At 41.9% G+C, this 19,205-nt stretch overlaps 2 protein-coding genes across 2 annotated transcripts; one reads left to right on the top strand and one right to left on the bottom strand.

Moving 5' to 3' along the window:
* Positions 1–1,959: 1,959 nt before the first annotated feature.
* On the bottom strand, positions 1,960–6,102 carry LOC134435741 (zona pellucida sperm-binding protein 4-like). The gene is made up of 11 exons (XM_063184788.1): positions 5,731–6,102; positions 5,287–5,405; positions 4,877–5,081; positions 4,597–4,719; positions 4,218–4,390; positions 4,035–4,132; positions 3,456–3,598; positions 3,179–3,356; positions 2,367–2,505; positions 2,112–2,186; positions 1,960–2,015 (listed from the first exon to the last, which is right to left on the bottom strand). Exons 1-11 carry the CDS (start codon positions 6,095–6,097, stop codon positions 2,010–2,012), a joined length of 1,626 nt encoding a protein of 541 aa, XP_063040858.1. The 5' UTR covers positions 6,098–6,102; the 3' UTR covers positions 1,960–2,009.
* A 297-nt stretch (positions 6,103–6,399) lies between these two features.
* Positions 6,400–18,587, top strand: cndp2 (carnosine dipeptidase 2). The gene is made up of 12 exons (XM_063185485.1): positions 6,400–6,522; positions 7,318–7,432; positions 7,549–7,692; positions 8,628–8,790; positions 10,730–10,818; positions 12,488–12,688; positions 13,482–13,566; positions 13,949–14,109; positions 14,322–14,486; positions 15,278–15,419; positions 16,766–16,913; positions 17,942–18,587. The coding sequence occupies exons 2-12, from the start codon at positions 7,373–7,375 to the stop codon at positions 18,006–18,008; spliced, it is 1,425 nt and encodes a 474-aa protein (XP_063041555.1). The 5' UTR covers positions 6,400–6,522; positions 7,318–7,372; the 3' UTR covers positions 18,009–18,587.
* The last annotated feature ends 618 nt before the right edge of the window (positions 18,588–19,205 follow it).

The following is a 19,205-nucleotide window of genomic DNA, read 5'->3' as shown; positions in this document are numbered from 1 at the left end:
CATCAATATTTAGATGTAGTCAGCTATTTCATAAATATGCCAGCCTTCCAGCAAGATGCATTTACAAAGGAGTGCTAGGTCAAGTATACTTCCAATGGCCACATACATCTTTTGTTCACATGCATGTGAGGGATCGTTTCACATTGGTCAAAGTGTAAAAAAAAATTATTACAGAATTCCTTTTTTCAGTAGGCCTAACAAATATTTGGCATTGGCAGGCAATAAATAATTTCACCCCCGTGTGGTTTGCCACTTATCCAAAAGACTTAGCATAGTGTGGGAATTAGTGGTGTGGATCGGCACTGCCCTCACGATCCGATTCGATCACGATTCGGGAGGTAGCGATTCGATCCGATTCGATTCTATGCGATCCAATCCGATCCGATTCAATTCTACAATGCATTGCAATGCATTACATTTCTACTGAAAACAAAGCAAATGTTTAATCAGTCATGATGAGGCAATACTGAGTCAGATACTGAGCAACAATTTATTGGCTGTTTTCTGTATCAGTCTGTATCAGTCTTGCAATGTTTTGAAGTGCTTTTATTTAATTTAACATTCATTTGCTCCCAAAATATCCATGGAAGTAATTGAAACTTAAAAAAAAATGCCGGATCGATTCTGAAACTTGCCGGATCGATTCTGGATCGTCCATGCCCCGCATTGGATTGGATCGCCGGATCGATCATTGTTGACACCACTAGTGGGAATATCCCTCTACTGCATAGGGTTGCCATATGGCAACCGTTATCTTTTTCCAGTTTTTCTAGTAGATGGTACACTACACTATAACCTATTTATTTTGACTTATTTGTGATGAGACAGCCTTTTACTTTGAAACCAAAAAAAACTGTTCAGGTCACATGATTAAGAAATAAACACAGGAAGCCCTTTTTCATCACCTACTTTGGTGTGTGGAGGTCGTCGCTCAAGGCCTCCATAAACCAAGGTATTACCAGCATTTCAGCCCAAAATATTATTAAAAAAAACTCTAATATGTAAACTGTTATTTTTCATCATTAAAACAACTTTAGATGCAAAGGTTTTTTTTGTAAAATGGTAAAATGTTATGGTTGCCATATGGCAACTTCATGCAGTTATGGAACAACATTTTGGCCATTCACCCCAATCAACCCCATTGGAATGACTTAGGATTAGATTAGTATGAGGCTATTTTTACAGATATCTTATAATTCTTCTGCCAAATGAATAATCTTTACTTATAATTTTAGACATGTTTAATGTAAAAATGCATTGTACATGTTTGCAAATAGGTGTAAACAACCTTTTCGGAAGCTTTTTTGTAAATGTGTGTACATGTCTATGGGCCGAATTGATGGACCATATTTTGCTCTTACCAAAAATAATTTCACTAAATACTAAACATATATTTTAATTTATGTAATTTAATGAGTTTTAACATTTGGAAAGTAACATATTGGAGTTTTATCAAGGAAAAGTTCTTTATGAGGAAAACCTGATTTTACATAAGATTCCACGACTGCATGAAGTTGCCATATGGCAACCATAAGCTAAAATCTTAATTAAAAATATATTTTTTTATTTTGTTTTTTGGAAATCTATTAAACTAATTTTTACACTAAAAAAGCACTGAAACATTTTTTCCTTGTAAATATAATAATTCATGCAGTAGAGGGATATATACCTAGAACACGTGTCCGGGACCCCATGAGAATATTTTCAAATCCCTGAAACTGCAGATTGTGTACACAGGCTGTGTTCATGTTCTTTTCACAGATTTTTGAGATCAGATTTGCAATGTGCATATAAACACCTAGCATTTACCCAAGGTTGTTAAAATGCATTACAGAAAAGCCATGCACTCGTGGAACAATACATTACATAGCCTCATGTAGCCTCAAGTCATTTGGTTGAAAATAAGATGCAGCCATTGCAATAGCGACACATGTTAAATGACCAATCATGCAACAAAGATTGCGATTAAAAAGGTTTTATTTAGGATTGCTGGTGATTGGAGTATCTGGTCAAGGCTGTGGAAGGAAACAAAAAAGACAGTCATCAAGTATGCAATTAAGAAAACAGAAATTGTAATATTAAAAACATGGTAATATTAAAGAACCACACACCCTGTTGTCAAAGCAGGTCATTCTGCAGGTAGTTTTTGATGGGAAGCAGACTTCCGCTGAGCACATAAAGTAAATCTGAGGGGAAGAGCACAGAAGTTAGATGGTGCGAAAGGAACAAAGCCACTAAACTTTTGTACAGACAACTATTTGTAGGCTATAGTGCAATTCATACAAACAAGCACTTTGTTTTAAGGCATGCCAGAAGTTTAAGGTATAGGGCTTAAGAAAATCAGGAGGCAAAAAAAAAATCTTTACCTCCTCATCCATGAACTTATTGGTGGCTACATCCATAAACTGGAACGTCTTGACCATGAAGCGACGCGTGTGGCGATTTTGAGGGAGGTCGCCCATGTGAAGAATGGAGGTGGTGCTGGCATCCAAGGTGTTGGGGCATCTGAAAGGAACACGGCTCAGTGTCAGTACATGACAAGATGAAGCGCCTCATTTATTCATCCAACACACAAAAAACAGGACCCCGTTTCTCAAAAGCACCATTGATAACTAATTAGCAACATACACGGTTTCCAATTGAAAAGTTAATTGCAACCAAGCATGTTGTCGAGAAACACACCCCAGAATAGCCTGGCAAACAATAACACTTATACTTGTAGGGGCACTACCACAACATGGTCAGTTGTAATGCTAGGACTTGAGAAATTAAGGCACAGTTTCCCAACCAGGGGTACATGTACCACTAGGGGTACACGAGCGCATTGCAGGGGGTAATTGGAAAAATGTCATTTTAACAAATGTATGGAGCCTAGTTACATTGGGATAGAGAACTTGACTTGTGGGGGTACTCATGGCACAACAAAAATGCTTAGGGGTACACAAGACAAAAAAGGTTGGGAAACACTGCATTAAGGTACCAGGTTCAGTGCAGTCCTTCTCATCATGGCACAACCAATTTGGAATGGCTGGTGGGAATAAGATCCCTACGCATCCTCCACAACGAGTGAACTAAAATTTAACAGAGGCACTAGCCTAGGAAGAAGTGTTCCAACCCTTGATGTGACAAATCACTGCAGATGCCAGAATTTTAACGCAACTTCAATGATGCAACTTACCCTTCATAAAGGAGAATGAGGGCCTTTCTGGCTGAACGGGGGTATGCCACACAGTAGTGCACCAGGAGCACGGCAGCAGGCCTGGGGGCAAAGATGCGCACTTCTAGATACACCGGCTTTCCCAGCAAGGTACGCAGTGGCTGATGGTAGTGAGGGAGAAACGTGGAGAAGCTGCGGTCTGCAATGGGAAGAAAAGAATTGAGATTTCATTTCTTTAGAAAGCAAGAAAAAAAATGGACAAAGCTCAAGGCTCGATATGAAAGCAAGAGGGTCAAACCTTTAGCAATTCGGAGCTGTACACCATACAGTCCCTCAGAGGTGACAACAGGTGGCAGGCTTGGACTCATCACCAGGATCCCAACACTGGCCATGACCTGGTCTGGATTGGCATTCTTGGGGTAACGGCACTCTACCATGATCCTGAAGCGGGGAAGTGGCAAAAACTTAGAACAACTCACTGCAACCAGTGGGTATTCCTAGAACATTGCTAAGTGATAAACCTGGCCAAGTAAACCTACAAGTAGTGTTAAAATCTGCTACTAGGTAGGCCACAGGAGATTTAGTGAAGAAAATGGACTACAGGTTCCTCTACTGGATGCTTTACCCCTACCTCAGGGTCAACTTTAACTAGTTTACTTACTGACCCAGGTTCTTTGAGTACTCCCCAGTAGACATGCACACATGAGTTTAGATAAAAATGAAATATGGTGCACAAATTCACCACTCATTGCCATTTCACCCAGTGTGAATGCAGCGGTGGGTTTAGAATACAAACGTTAAAATACTTCAAGTGCCCAAACCCAAACTCATCAAAAAAGGTTTGGACACTCACACACAAAAAAAGGAGTACACAGACCTGATCGGGTTGTCTCTGCTGATGACTCCATACTTCATTCGGAGAGCCCTCACAACTGTTTGCACCTCAGCCAGATAAACAAGGGTCTCACCAATCATCTAGTTAAGAGACAGAAGAGTTTAGTAAGTAAAAAAAAATAAGACACTACACAAATAGATTTGTGATGATAGCAAACACACTTACATAGACTTTAGTTCCACACCCAGTTACTGGGAACTTGAAAAGGGCAACCTGGCTGTTGACAAGCACAGGCCTACAACTGGGGTCTCCAGCAATTACGAGGGAAGTTGTACTGATCGGTTCACTGGTAATATCGTGTCTGATGGCAAAAACGAAGTTCCTGTCCAACGTGCACTCTGCAAGAGACAAGATAGGCAAGTTACAAACAAGATGGTGAATCAAAGGGGAGGGGAGGGAAAAAAAGGGTCCTTTATTCTGATACCACTGAACAGCGCAATCATCTTGTGCCCTCAACAAAATGTTAAAAGCACATTGATACAAATTTTGAGTGGTGCTAGTCAAGTCAAATATACGCATGGTGCTACACGTAGTCAAACCTCACCATTGACAGGATAGTAGCATCTGGAAGTCGAAGGGTTCACACAGCAGCCTTTCACAATGCAGTCCGCGGCAGACAAGCCACTGCCACACTCAATCTGTTGCTCAGGGGGAACATTGCTGCAACCTGGGAGGTCAAGAAAAAGGAGGTAAAACTTAGAAATATGCACTCATGTAAAGTTTGAGAATACCATCATGACCCCTCCTGAATATCTGGACAAGAGCACAAAGTCACTGAACTCCAAAGGGAATTGAAGCATGCAATTAAGAAAAATCATACAAACCGCCAGGAATTACAACAGGCGTCGGGGTGGATCCTGGTATTGGGGAGGCAGTAGTATGTGGGCACGACTTCTTTTTGGGCACGTCCGCTGGGCTGTCAGACTGCGGCCTGCTCATGTTCAGGTACTGAGCGGGACAGGAAACTGCATCTACACGCACGTCGCCATCGACCGTGATGTACAGCAACCTGACAGTATGCTGGCCTTTCTGTGGGGCAAATGAGATTTTTTTTTTGTTAAAGTGAGGGGAGGAGTCTGCACACTCCAAATCCTGTTTTATGGCAGAACTTTACTTCAATCATTCAGATCTTCTACAAACACAGACTGACTACAATCACCACTCCTGCCAATCGGGGCAATTATCAGAACAACAAAACAGAAAAAAAGTAATGGAAATATATTAAAAACCTAACCTCCATAGTCACATGACAGCCAGGATAGGTAACAGTGAGAATGTTCCTCGTTTGCTCCTTGGTTAGGCTGTACCCACATGATTTAGGAGCCTCGGACACACTTTGGGTCTCATGGGCGCCTTAGGTAGAAGAAAGCACATATGCATTATATAATACTTTTAAAAAGTATTTTAAAAAGTGAATTAGCAGGGGCAAACAACCCAGGTTGAGGAAGTAAAAACCCTGCCACATATTAGCTCCAGCCAGTCTAATGGATCAGCCAATCCTAATTACCAATTTAGTCAGGTTGATGAACTAATTAGTGACATCCCCTGTTTCAGGAAAACAGGCCAAAGGGAAATCTGGCAGGACTTTCACTTTCTCAATGCAGTTTGTCCACTCCTGCGATTTAGTACTCACAAATGCAATTCTTAACACACATTAACAAGGCAGGAAGCTACTTACCCAGAATTCTGACTCCACTGAGTGGTCCAGCAGGAAGGGTCACAGTCATGTCACGGTCCGTGCACTTGACAGGGAGGTTTTCACGGCTAACAGTCAGCATCCTAAGATGTCTCTCGGCAGTGGCAGACTCACCATCATCAGACTCTGCAGAGTGGACAACAGCTGTGCCCACTGTATACTCTGGGTCGCTCTGTACAAAAGAAAATGTGCCATATCCCCCGTGTTGTGGCCCATCCAGTTGACTGCTAAGACCCAATGTTTGTGAGAGGGTCAAACCCGACAATATCCAAACTAGCACAAACATTGCTGCCTGCTGGTCGTTGCAGTCAACTGGAAATGGCCTTCCACTCTGCATGGTTGCCATCATTTGCCTTTTAAACTCCACAAACAGCCTCTCCCCTAATACCTTTTTCAATTAGGGCTAATTAGAGGTTGTCTCATTATTGAGAACACCTGCTGGTAATAACCATACTGGGATAATGAGTAGCCTACTGTTGGTTAATTATTTAAAAAGTTCATATGGCACAGGGAATACGGTAGTGCAGGTTTAAAAGAGAGCATTTCGTAATAAACAACAATTTTGCTGTAAAAAAATAAATAAAAAGAAACTAAAATCCCCTCATGTGGTTGGCTAATGTGAGTGAGAGAAACTGACGTCACGGAGGGGATGCTGACGAACCGGAAACGGTCTTCTTCACATGCATGCTATGCTGAGTTAATGAAGCCGCTACCAACCAAACAGTTTTAGCTTGATGTACTATATCTGATGACAATTCGCGTTTTATCATTAAGGTAATATCTTGCATGACTGTCCCTATACCCCACTGTTTTACGGTAGTTAATTTGGTGAAGGCTAACTGACTAGGCTACTTAAACCCTTCTACCAACAACAAGTATCCTCATAAGTTCTGCCAAGCAGGCATTGCACTATAGTCATTCTAAACCGTTATCACATAGTTATCAAACAATTAGAAGTAATAACTAGAGTGGTCAGTGTCAAAGAAGGAATGTTATCGCAATGCTATCATCAACATTAACTTCGTCAAAACTAATCCGAATTTGAGTCATTGCTGTTTTGCAACGCTTCTGTCGGTCCACTGATTTTTTGATGACCAACGTGAAAACAAATGCTGCATCTTCAAGTCGAGTTTTTTTTCCAACCAGAACCGTAAACCGCATGTAACAGGCCGTTAAAGATCATTTTCCCCTCCACTGATTACTTTTACGATGTATTAACGTTTTTGCTTATGATTTATTGGGCTAAGGGTAAAAAAAATGCATTCAGTCGTGTCCACAAGCTGTTTTGCGCTGCCGCTACACTTCCTGTATTTGTACGATTGACTGCACTGTCACAGCACCATTGTATTGTTGACCTTATTTGAAACAACAATAATATGCCCACTGATGTGATTGCACCATAGCAAACACAATAGTTGTTTCATCCAATCTAGCTATGCATGGTTTGACCGCCTCACTGACAGCTCTGCCAAACAAGCTGACGCGTCCTCTCTTTGGCAAGTGTCACGAGCCCACGGGAGGAGCCTGTGCTGTGATAGTAGCAATCTGATAATATGTGACACCCCGTAGACAAAGGCCCACTTCCAGTGCTGTGACTGCGGTGCAAGGGTGAAAGTTAGAAGACATGGCTAACCTTCCAGAAATCTTCAAGTACGTGGATGACCACCAAGAAGAGTACATCCAGGTAAGAAAAAAAAGTCTTGATGTGGAGTAGTGAAAACATCTTGCTGTTTAAATGTGAAATCATTGGCTTGCCCACAAGTGCACATCTAACAAGAGGCACCTTCCTCTTCCCTGCAGCGTTTGGCAGAATGGGTCGCTGTACAGAGTGTGTCTGCGTGGCCAGAGAAACGTGGGGAGATCAAAAAGCAGATGGAGATGGCTGCAAAGGATCTTGAGAAACTCGGAGGAACAGTGGAGCTGGTCGACATCGGCACACAGAAGGTAAATGCCTGAAAGCTGTTAAATTGTTGCTAATGCCTGGACGTGTGCCAGTCAGGCGTGAGTAGCTGTATTTGAATGGATTTGATATTCGTGCAAAGACATGTTGCGTTGTAGAGATAATGCTGCTGAACTTACCTTTGTAAGGCCAATGGCCTTCAACTACGTAAACCCTTTTGACTTAAATCACCTGTAGGGTTAGACTGGGACCCAAAAAAAAACATTCGGGCATTTTGGGGTGAAACTGGCCCTCATACATACAAGCTGTTTTTGTAGTCCGCTATCTATATTGAAGAAGGGCCACCCCCTCTGAACTGTGGGCCAGTCCCAAAGAAGAAGAAATAAACGTCCAAACAGAAAAATCAACCATGTTGGTCCCTGGGGACTGTTGGCCCATAGTTAACCCTGTTGGATGTGGTTCAGTCCTCTTGGTTATATGCAGACATTACCTTGTATACTGTGGCTCTTGATACATCACAAAGATTTGCTGTCTCGGTCAAAGATGCAACAGTTACACGAGCAACAAGAATTTCTCCCTTTTGAACTCTGATATGTCACCCATAATGTTGTGTGCATTGCAAAATTCTGAGAAAAACTGTGCTCTTACCCTACTAATTGAACCTTCACACTTCACTTTGCTGGTGTAATTACTGAAGAATGGCCAACAGGCTGGTCGTCTTGAACCATGAAACTTCCTACTCTAAAATGACAGGTATCTCCGTTATCCCTGTACGTCATGAACGCCAACTGTCGGCAATTGTTCCAGTAATTTCAAACCAGAACTGACCTCACTCCTTCCACCCAAGCGCTATTCATTAGTGCAATGTAATGAAGTAATTAATGTGGTCTGGTAAAAAACAGGCTACTGATGACCTGGATGAATGAGAGTCTTTGCACACTGACAGTGTTCATCATACATGTTGCTTCATTATGTCTAGCTGGCGGATGGCAAGGAGATCCCTCTTCCTCCCATCATCTTGGGCAACCTGGGCTCAGACCCTGCCAAGAAGACCGTGTGCATCTACGGCCACCTTGACGTTCAGCCCGCAGCACTCGAGGACGGCTGGGACACAGAGCCTTTCAAACTGGTGGAGGTAGATGGTGAGTTGTTTTAAGTGTTTTGTGTTTTTTTTTGTCTTGTGTACCCCCAAAGACTTTTGTGTCATACAATGAGTACCCCCTCACCTCTTGTTCTATGAGCTCTTCCCCTCTCCTACTGTGACAAAAGCTCGATATATTAGTTATAATCACATTTTTCCACGTACACCTCGCAATGTGTGCTTGTGTACCTCTAGTGGTACACAAACTGCCTGGGTGCAGATCACTGCCTTAGAGAGAGAGTGGGATAATGTTGTTCAGATCTTGTGTTGCTCAAGCTTGGCATACACACGCACATATGAAAAAGCTGCACCCATATGAAAATACATGAAACTTACAAAATAATTTGTATGATTTTGATGTTTAATATGGCACCTACTATCCAATAAAATACAGAATTTCCTACTTCCCTCATATGAGGCGTCTGTAGCCATTGAATTATCACTTAGGAAGTATTCCTTTTTCATATGGATAAGGCTGATGCAGGCTTGTGTATGTGTAATGCTGATGTAATGCACTAATGATCTACCAAAGGTTTTGTTCACTGGGTCATGTTGATGTTGAGTCTGCACTTGTGGTTGATGATTTAAATTGTCTGACTGACTTTTTTTGCATGACTGGAGACATACTTCCAGCCACGTGACATGTCGCCTGATTCAAACTAAGACTGCTGAGCGCACGGTCTTATTTTCACTTCCTCGTTCTAATAGGAACTGGGTATAAAAATTCCAATATGGATACCAGTGTTACACCACTGACCTAAAACATCTTGTGAATGCAATGGCACATTCCAGACCCAATCCAAACTTGCAGGAGGTCGCACTTAACCATCCTCTTACTACGAAAAATGCGGAAGCTCCACATTCCACAAGTGGAAGCTTCAACTAGCGAAGTCAGGGGGATCTCGCACTACTCCCACATAAACAAATCGAAGTCGGGTGGAGCCAATGGAACCGTTATTTAAAATGTCCATAAATACTGAAACTCCATTTCTCTTTTGTGCAGCTGTTTTAAACACAACCATTTTAACTCAACATATTCTTAATGTTATTACTTTATATTTTGTCAGCATGAATGTAGCATATGACAGAATAATAGCTATTATGGCTCCTATTCTGTCATATGCTACATTCATGCTGACAAAATATAAAGTAATAACATTAAGAATATGTTGAGTTAAAATGGTTGTGTTTAAAACAGCTACACAAAAGAGAAATGGAGCTCCTTTGGCTCTTATCAAAACACCTCGCTAAAGTCAACTCAACCGCGGCGGTTGCCATGGTTTTGGAACTCCCACTTCAACTGTCAGGAACGGGAGCGGAAATGTTCAGGTAGGAGAAGTGCAATCTCCTACTAGTTTGGATTGGGTCTGAAATGGGCCATTAATCCTGTGCTTTCAGTTTGCAGATGTACATTAAGGCAAGTCATTTCTGAACATGGTGCCATTGATCAAAGGAAATGGGGGGGTAAATCACTGCACACTGGTCTTCATTGTACTCTTTGTGTGAACCTGATGAAGCAACAGTGAAACGTGTTGATCACCTAATAATCTTTTGGCAAAGAAGACCAGTGTACCTTGATTTACCCCCCTTTTCCTTGGATTACTTTGACTGCACATCACCAGCACCTGGACAGCGGTTGTGCAGAGGGACTCTGCTTTTAGTACTCCAATGGTGTTGTTGATCTTTGATACCAGATATGTTGTATAACCAGAAATGCTTTGAGTACCGCCTTACACACATGGAAAAAAGTAAACACAGACTAGTATAACCAGAATTGCTTTGAGTATTGCTTGATACAGAAGGCTGATGTGTCTCTATATCCTTGTGCATATGCACTGTTTAACCAGAGTTTGAACATTTTCTGCTGTTATTACTTGGTGGGTGAAGTTGACTATGCTCCCTTGTTCCACTTTACTAACCTCTTTTTCCAACTCTTTTAGGAAAGTTGTATGGAAGAGGCTCGACTGATGACAAGGGCCCTGTCCTGGCCTGGTTCAACTGCATTGAGGCTTACCAGAAGACCAAGCAGGTACTGTAGCTTACGCCAGGGGTTCCCAAACTTTACCATGACAAGGCCCCCCATATACTGGTACATTCCAGCCAAGTCCCCCCCCATATAGCAGTAGATTCCGGGCAAGGCCCCTCTTACATGGGCCGTGCCGCACCATTTTTTCTGTGCACCCCTTTCACAACCGTAGTCCATCTCTGTGTCTGTGTCCCCATTCAGATCACTGAGATACGTATACAGTCTATTAACTCCCATTGGGATATATTAAAAAACAGTAATGGTAATAATATTTTTGTTTATTTTGGCACTTTTCAATTAATTTATTTATCTGTTATTTATTTTGTTTTGCTACATTTTCCTTCCAACTTGCCGTGGACCCCATAAACACCCCTTTGTGACTTTGTATTTCCTTGAGTCTTAGAATGCCCACACAATCCTTTGCAACATAGTACAACTCTCATACAAGTCTTAACTACTTTGTGCAGCAGTATTTGTTAGAGGTGTGTGCTTAGTTCAACTAGACCCGCTATCTAAGTTATAGTCATACTCTATCTTAGTGAAACCGGCTCAAGGACACAAGCAGCAGCACTTTGACTTCAAGTATAAATCAAGGTATTCTAACTTAATGCGTACATGTAGCAGCATTGAATGGACCATGCACCATTGATTTCTGTGTGTAAATCTAATCTTGCTTGGGATGACATTAATGCTTCAGAGCTGATTAAAAAAAAAACACTCTCTACAAGGGCCCAAATTCAATTAACGGTCATTGATCTAATCAGCTGAGCAAGGTATGATCAGTTAAAGCAAATCTAATCAGTCGTGCAATTCCGCAACATTGAGATTAATGTTTATCTGGCTCGTTGCAGGCGTGGTAAGAATAGTTTGTGGAGTGTAACGCAAGCTGTGTAGTGGTGGAGTTATTTGTATTTATTTTCCTCTCTGCATTGTGCAACCAGATTACGATGGCATCTTAAAACTGTCAGGGTACAAAAGAGAGAGGAAATAGGATGGGCACTCTGAGCTTTGACAACAGTATAAAAAGCACATCGGTCTACACCCTGACCCCGTGTATTGTGGCCATTTAAACTGTCAGATTCCAAAAAAGATTTCACTTTCAACTCTTGTCTGATGATCAAAGGTCGTTTCTTGTTTTCTCTCTGTAAAAGCTTTATTCTGTGTTAATGTCAGGGTGATTTCCAGCACCTTGCACTCAATAAATGTGCACTGCTCAGTCAGTGTTTAGTTTTTTTTTCTTTGAAGTCGTGTGGCTGGAATATACTCAACTGAGCAGCATACATTTTCATATCCTGCATAAAAAGTGATGACATGGATAACTTTCAGACAGTATCATAACCCATTTCAACATAACTCCTGTCATGCCTAAGTGCTTCTTTTTTTGCAGTCCAAATAGAGAAAATATGGGGGCGCATCACACAAGTGCAGGTGCTTGACCTGAATACCTGAACTAAAAAAAAAGAAATAATAAAGATCTGCACACTGATCGACTCTCCCAAATGTGAGTTTATTGAAACAGTGTTCCAGACACTTTGTTTTTCATGGCATGTGGATGAAATACAACGTCTCTGAAACATTGTGTTAATAATGGACTCGGATTTGGAAGCATCTGTCAGTGTGTACCTTTTATTAATGCTCCTTTCGTGGACCTCTTCCCCTTATTTCATTGTAGGAGCTTCCCATCAACATCAAGTTCTGTTTTGAGGGGATGGAGGAGTCAGGCTCTGAGGGCCTGGACGAGCTGGTCTTCTCGCGGAAGGACTCCTTCTTCAAGGACGTGGACTACGTCTGCATCTCCGACAACTACTGGCTGGGCAAGACCAAGCCCTGCATCACCTACGGCCTGCGTGGCATCTGCTACTTCTTCATCGAGGTATGTGAACGCTTAGCCAGGCCACGCCCTCCTGGTGACGCAACACCTTCTGCATTGCTTCTGGTCAGGTCAAGAGCAGTGCAAATATCATTTCTGATCTCCCGAAAAATCGGGAACTCCACCCACTTTGTCTGACACCAGTCAACCAGTTGCAAACCTAGGGAGGTGGGTCAACCATGCTGTTTTGGAAACGTTAATTGTTATATTCTTGCTCAGACAAAGTCTTGAAGAAATTTGAAAGTCGATGATAATCAGGCTAGTGAACACTAGCCACTAACCCAGTGTTTCCCAACCTTTTCTGTCTTGCATACCCCCCCAAGCCTTTTTTATCTCTTTATCGACACCTCTGCAGACTAGGTTCCCAAAACTACAGTCACAAGCTAGATTATCTGCTTTGTTGGTTGCAATGCCGCTGACTCTACTAGCTGGATAGCAATTTTCGTGTTGGAAAATGCATCTCTAACTGCTGCACCAAGCTAAACGCAGCTTGATATGGCCAACCAGCCTTTAAATCCTCCAGTACAATGGCAAAATACTGTAGACTGACTGACTGACGTCAATGCAAAATTCAGTGTCGTGTCACAGGCGTGTTGTTGAGCAGGGGCCAGAGTGATGATGTCCCTTAACATCAAGCATATTTATTACTCAAGCAAACCAGGCAAGATCTTTGCCTCATGATATTACAGCATGCGCTAACTACACTCTTACCTAATCTTTCCTTTAAATATTTTTTTGTCATATTTTATGTCATATTTTTGTTAAATGTAACAATGTTGCTGCCTCTGTTTTGCAGGTGGAGTGTTGTGATAAGGACCTGCACTCTGGAGTGTTCGGAGGCTCAGTGCACGAGGCCATGACAGACCTGATCGCAATGATGGGTGAGTATCCCTTTAATAGGTTGTGTGGGTGACCCTTTCAACCATGTCTAGTTGTTGGAGTGAGATTGGAGATTTGGTTTGAGATCCCGTGCTTATTGGTCTAGTTTTACCAGACCACATGAATTCATTTCTGGTGTGGATCCTCCATGCCCTGGAGCGCTTGAGTGAGAGGAGTGAGCTCAGCTCTGGTTTGAAATGAGTGGACCAATCACTGACAGTTGATGTTCATGGCGTATGTTGTTGTGTGCCCATGTGCGTTCGATTATTGGCCAGCCGTCTGGTGGACGACTAAACCCTCCCCAGAGAAGCGTAATCAGACCATTTGTGAATTGTCTAGCTTGTCAGGTTATGTGCTTATTGACGTTTTGCTGCGTCCAATCAGGTTCCCTGGTGGACAAAAAGGGGAAGATCCTGGTGCCTGGGATGTACGACGCCGTAGCCAAGCTCACGGAGGAGGAGAAGAAGCTATACGAGAAGATCGACTTTGACATGGACGAGTACTGCAAGGATGTCGGCGCATGCAAACTGCTGCACGACACAAAAGTATGTTTATGTACCTCCCGCTCAGCTTTTGTGATCAAGTTTGAAGCTTTTGATATTTACTGTAGTACAGCACTTTCTTACAAATTATTTATTTGCATTTACTTGCATTGTTTTGTTCCAGATATCTACTGAAGTACTTTCTCATTACAGAAATTCTACTGTGTGAGTGTGAGTCTGTCACACACTGATTGGTTTTGCGTTTTTGCATGAAGGAACAAATTCTGATGCACCGGTGGAGGTACCCATCTCTCTCCCTGCATGGAATCGAGGGGGCTTTCTCCGAAGGCGGGGCCAAGACTGTCATTCCCCGCAAGGTCATTGGCAAGTTCTCCATCCGTCTCGTCCCAGACATGGACCCCAAGCATGTGGAGAAGTTGGTAAGATAATGCAGGTTTTTCTCTTCCTGTTTGATTGAACGCGTTTTTTGTTTCCTTTACATCGTATTGTGTCTCTAGGCATAGAGTATTCATAGTTGAGAGTGGGTTACTGTGAAGTTTTATCTGTTTCCATGGCCTATCCCAGCCTTAACACACACTGACTGCTTTTCTCCATGGAGAAATATTTTCCATTTAACATATTTAGAGTGACATTTGGAACGTCATACCAGGTAGACACAGTATAATGTAATGAGATGCACAGTGTAATTCACTTGGGTTATATAATATAGCCTTGCCCATTTTTTGTGTGTGGTTGTTGTTTTATTCCGTTAACTTAATTGTTCTCATTGGGCAATTGTATCTGCTGCCCAATCGCATTGACGCCAAAAATGACACACAGACATACAGTACGTACTACAGTATAAAACAAGCAACAGAAAATATGGTGTGTGTGTGTGTGTGTGTGTGTGTGTGTGTGTGTGTGTGTGTGTGTGTGTGTGTGTGTGCGTGTGTGTGTGTGTGTGTGTGTGTGTGTGTGTGTGTGTGTGTGTCTGTCTGTCTGTCTGTCTGTCTGTCTGTCTGTCTGTCTGTCTGTCTGTCTGTCTGTCTGTCTGTCTGTCTGTCTGTCTGTCTGTCTGTCTGTCTGTCTGTCTGTCTGTCTGTCTGTCTGTCTGTCTGTCTGTCTGTCTGTCTGTCTGTCTGTCTGTCTGTCTGTCTGTCTGTCTGTCTGAAATGGCTGGTGAAGACCTCTGTTAATCTGATGTTATCAAATGCTCTCGTCACCATCTCAGGTCATCAGTCACCTCCAGAAGCAGTTTGCGGAGCGCGAGAGCCCCAACAAGATGAAGGCCTACATGGGCCACGGGGCCAAGGCCTGGGTGGCAGACTTCAACCACCCACACTTCATGGCCGGCAGAAGAGCCATGAAGACTGGTACGTGTCATTAGAACTGTGAAGTGTAGAAACAAATTGTACATTTTGTAGTTCAAGAGAGAGGTATAGGTATAGGTGACATACATAAGCTACCAACACATGACGTGTGCATAAAATCCAAGACACACAACAATATACACAGATAAAGTAGATAGAGAAATAGTACAGAGAGTACCGACATACTGACAGTACCTGGTATGTGTAGATTAAAGCCATAATGACTTTTTCACTTTCTATCCTACCCATGCAGATTGACGTTGCCTGTGAAGTTTAGAGTTACGGAAGCTAGTATACCTATATGCTGTTTAAAGTGTAGACTGGTGTGCGCTATAGGGACGTCCATAAAGACTGTTTCTTTTTTTTGTAGTTTAGAATCACAAAGACTGGTGTATGGTGTTTGAAATCATGGAGACTGGTATTTACAGTAGTGAGTATGGTGAGACAGTAGTGAGTATGGTGACACAAAGACAGATGTAGTACACAGGCAAACACTTGAACATGGTTTTAAGAGCTATGTAGACTGGGTAAGTATACATAGATATGATATGTGTATAGACATGATGTGTGTAGTTTTAAGACATGAAAGCCTGTGTCTGTCTATCCAAGCCATGAAGACTGATTTTATGTAGTTTTCAGACATGGAGCGTGGCACGTGTACTATGGTTTATTGCTATGAAACCATACTGTCCGTATGCGATTTAAAGTAGGTACGATTCGGCATTTACATTGTACACGTAAATTAGACCTGACTTGCATTTGTCATGTTTTTTTTGCTGACTTGCCATTGCTGTTATGCTGATGCTTTGATCAATATAGCAAGGTGGAAATGGTGGACATGCTTCTGTCCTATACCTGACGTAAGCATGCGCGTAGAAGATAGTCATAGCAAATTCTGCTGATTTCAGACATGCAGTCATTTCTGCTTTCTGCCGTGACCGTGGTCACATTGTGGTCAGACTAGGCAGTCAGTCATGCATGTTCCTGTTATGGAAGTCAGCAGTCAGCTCATTTTATTTCTTTAGATGGCTAATGAAGGCGGCCTGTGCAGCTTGAAACGTTTTTGTTGGCGAGCAATTTCAGAAGGGAGAAATATCACAGACCTTTATCTGAGTCAGGCAGTCTGTCTGCCTGCCTGCCCCCTTGCCTGTCTATCTGCCAATCGATTGATCTATGAAAAACAAAAAATATTCTTTGCCTCTGCCAGTGCTTGATGTGGAGCCTTACTTGACCAAGGAGGGAGGTAGCATCCCACTGTTTATGTCTGCAATGTGCATATAGTATGTTTTTTTTCTTTTTGTCTGTGAAACGTAGTCACTCTTGTTTTGTGTTGTTTCTTCTGCGTTCAGTGTTCGGTGTGGAGCCTGACCTGACCAGGGAGGGAGGCAGCATCCCGGTCACCCTGACCTTCCAGGAGGCCACGGGCCGCAACGTCATGCTCCTCCCAGTGGGCTCCTCGGACGACGGAGCTCACTCACAGAACGAGAAGCTCAACAGGTAACAGCCCACTCTGCAGACACAAGATGTGTTTCACTTTTCTGCTTGCCTTATTTTGAAGAGGGACACTATGGGAAGGTCACCACATGAGCCTTATTTCATCTTCAAATGATTTATTTTAACAATTTTTTTTATCAATTAAACCTGTCAATATTAATCATAATGCATGAGATGTTGCAACCGATTTCGTCTGGGTCTAATTTTCCAACAAAGAAACATGGTTCATAACCTGTATTTTATGTCTTAGCATGTATACGTAACTCACCTTACTTTTCAAATCTACAAGACTATTGGCTTACATATTTAATATCTAAATCCTGCGTGTCTATATTTGAGACTTGAGATTATCCTGTGTAATAATCTTCATTGCATCATTGCATCATTGCATTGGTAGTTCTATATCGTTCCTCATGACCGCCAGAGGGGGTGCTTACAGCACATGGACGTGCATATAGACGTGGATATCCATGTGCTGTAAGCACCGCCTCTGGAGGTCAGGAGGAACTCATAGAACCGTGGTTATATACATAACCCTCGTTTTTCTGGGGTGATGGACAAACCATGATTATAGAGCTTTGACCTTGACCTATTGACCAAAACAATAACTCAACAGATTACATTGTTCAATATGAACTCTATTTTGTACTCATTTTAATGTTCTAAAAGTCATGCATACTTGTCAAGCGACCTCACAGTTTCTGAGGTGTTGTAGACGAAATTAAATGATGATGCATTAGGTATTATTACCATGCATTGCTTTATTACCAGTTGCTTTGTGCAGTCTAATCTTGTACTTTATCTCAACTGACTGAAAACCAACAGGACTAGAGGTTTTATATCTTTTGGCGGATGCTCACTAACTATTCAAACAATATTTTACTTCATTTTGTTTTCTTAAGAATTGATTTTTGGTGTCATGAATCGATGTAGAATATTATGAAAAGTAGTATTGTGATATATTTTTTTGCACACCCCTACTGTTTACGATGGTCAAAAAACCTTTTGTTTTTGATATTTTCTGTCTTCAGGTCTAACTACATCCAGGGGACTAAATTATTCGCAGCCTACTTCCATGAAGTATCTCTGCTGAAGTAACCAATCTGGAAAAGCTGGTGCCTTGAGGGGGGTCTCTGACTGGAGTCTGGAGTTTTCCGGAACATATTCTCTGCTACTGTATATTCTCTTTGGAAAATGCATACACCAAATAGTATTTCGATTTCTTTGCCGACTGCTCCAAACACAGAAGTTAGGTGTCAGTCAGTGAAGTGCACCGATTTTAAGTGTATCAAATTCACCCTCAAATTCAGTTACTTCTGCAGTATCGAAAGTTGGACTTTGCAAATCTGACATGAATTCCATCCAACAATGTGGAGTCAAATAATACAATGTAGACGCATTTGTTTTATTAGCCCTTGTGAGGAAAAAAAGACTGGTGGTGTTTTCACCTCAAACCTCTTCTCAGAGTTCCCACTCACTTTCCTGTCAGAGGATGGACTTTTAGCAGCTCTGCCATGCAGAGGAGGGAGTACTCTGACAGGTGACATCATGTAAAACACTCTTTTCAGTGGTGTCTTTCTAGCCACACCAAATGAAAACATGCACAATAAAACAATGTCACAGCATCTAAATGTATCTTTGGGATCGTCATGACTTGATAATAAACAGTAATCTGCATTTGTCTTGTAGCCAAAACTATATTTCATACCCTTTCAAATACAGTGAACAAAATGTGTATATCTTTGTCAGAATGACTGAAACCCATACAGCCGAGTGCTATTATGGGTCACAAAATACAAAGATTTACAGTAGTGGGAGGGAGACTGATAACACAACGTTGTGTCTGTTAAGTCATCTGATGTGTTCTTAATCCACAAACAGCCTTTTACCTGATAAAAAAGAAGTAATCCGTGATAAGCCTGCCTGAAACACAATGTGTTAAATCTTACCAATTTACCAATTACTCAATTTTTATTTTGACATTCATGGATGGTTACGATACAGTATTTATTTACTTTCTCTGTTCCTGCCCCTTAACAGATTCACCTTTGTTTATTATTAGTTGATGTCATGTTGTCACCCAGTGCACAACTGTTTAAACTTTAACAGAAACTAGAATATCTTTCACATCACCCGGTTACATGTACGTGAATGATTTGAGTACACGTATGAAGCGCCATTTCAGTTCATTGCTGTTTGGACATTATGTAATCACAGGAACTCCTGCACGCAGTCTGCAGTTGTGACTTTCAGCAGCTCGTGTTAATGAGGACAAGGGTCATTGACAGCTTGGTT

The sequence above is a fragment of the Engraulis encrasicolus genome, chromosome 20, assembly GCF_034702125.1.
Source record: "Engraulis encrasicolus isolate BLACKSEA-1 chromosome 20, IST_EnEncr_1.0, whole genome shotgun sequence".
Classification (NCBI taxonomy): Eukaryota; Metazoa; Chordata; class Actinopteri; order Clupeiformes; family Engraulidae; genus Engraulis; species Engraulis encrasicolus.
The sequence above is the reverse complement of the archived record's forward strand: the minus strand, read 5'-3'. Positions and strand labels throughout refer to the sequence as shown.

What these genes read in the sequence shown, in the direction of transcription:
- cndp2 (XM_063185485.1), top strand. Translation starts at nt 7,373, where the DNA reads ATGGCTAACCTTCCAGAAATCTTCAAGTACGTGGATGACCACCAAGAA. An exon ending in ACCAAGAAGAGTACATCCAG is followed by an intron (nt 7,433 to 7,548) that starts GTAAGAAAAAAA and finishes TCTTCCCTGCAG; the next exon opens with CGTTTGGCAGAATGGGTCGC. An exon ending in TCTGCTACTTCTTCATCGAG is followed by an intron (nt 12,689 to 13,481) that starts GTATGTGAACGC and finishes TCTGTTTTGCAG; the next exon opens with GTGGAGTGTTGTGATAAGGA.
- LOC134435741 (XM_063184788.1), bottom strand. Translation starts at nt 6,097, where the DNA reads ATGATGGCAACCATGCAGAGTGGAAGGCCATTTCCAGTTGACTGCAAC. An exon ending in GCTGTCATGTGACTATGGAG is followed by an intron (nt 5,082 to 5,286) that starts GTTAGGTTTTTA and finishes TTTGCCCCACAG; the next exon opens with AAAGGCCAGCATACTGTCAG. An exon ending in GCCTGTTGTAATTCCTGGCG is followed by an intron (nt 4,720 to 4,876) that starts GTTTGTATGATT and finishes TTGACCTCCCAG; the next exon opens with GTTGCAGCAATGTTCCCCCT.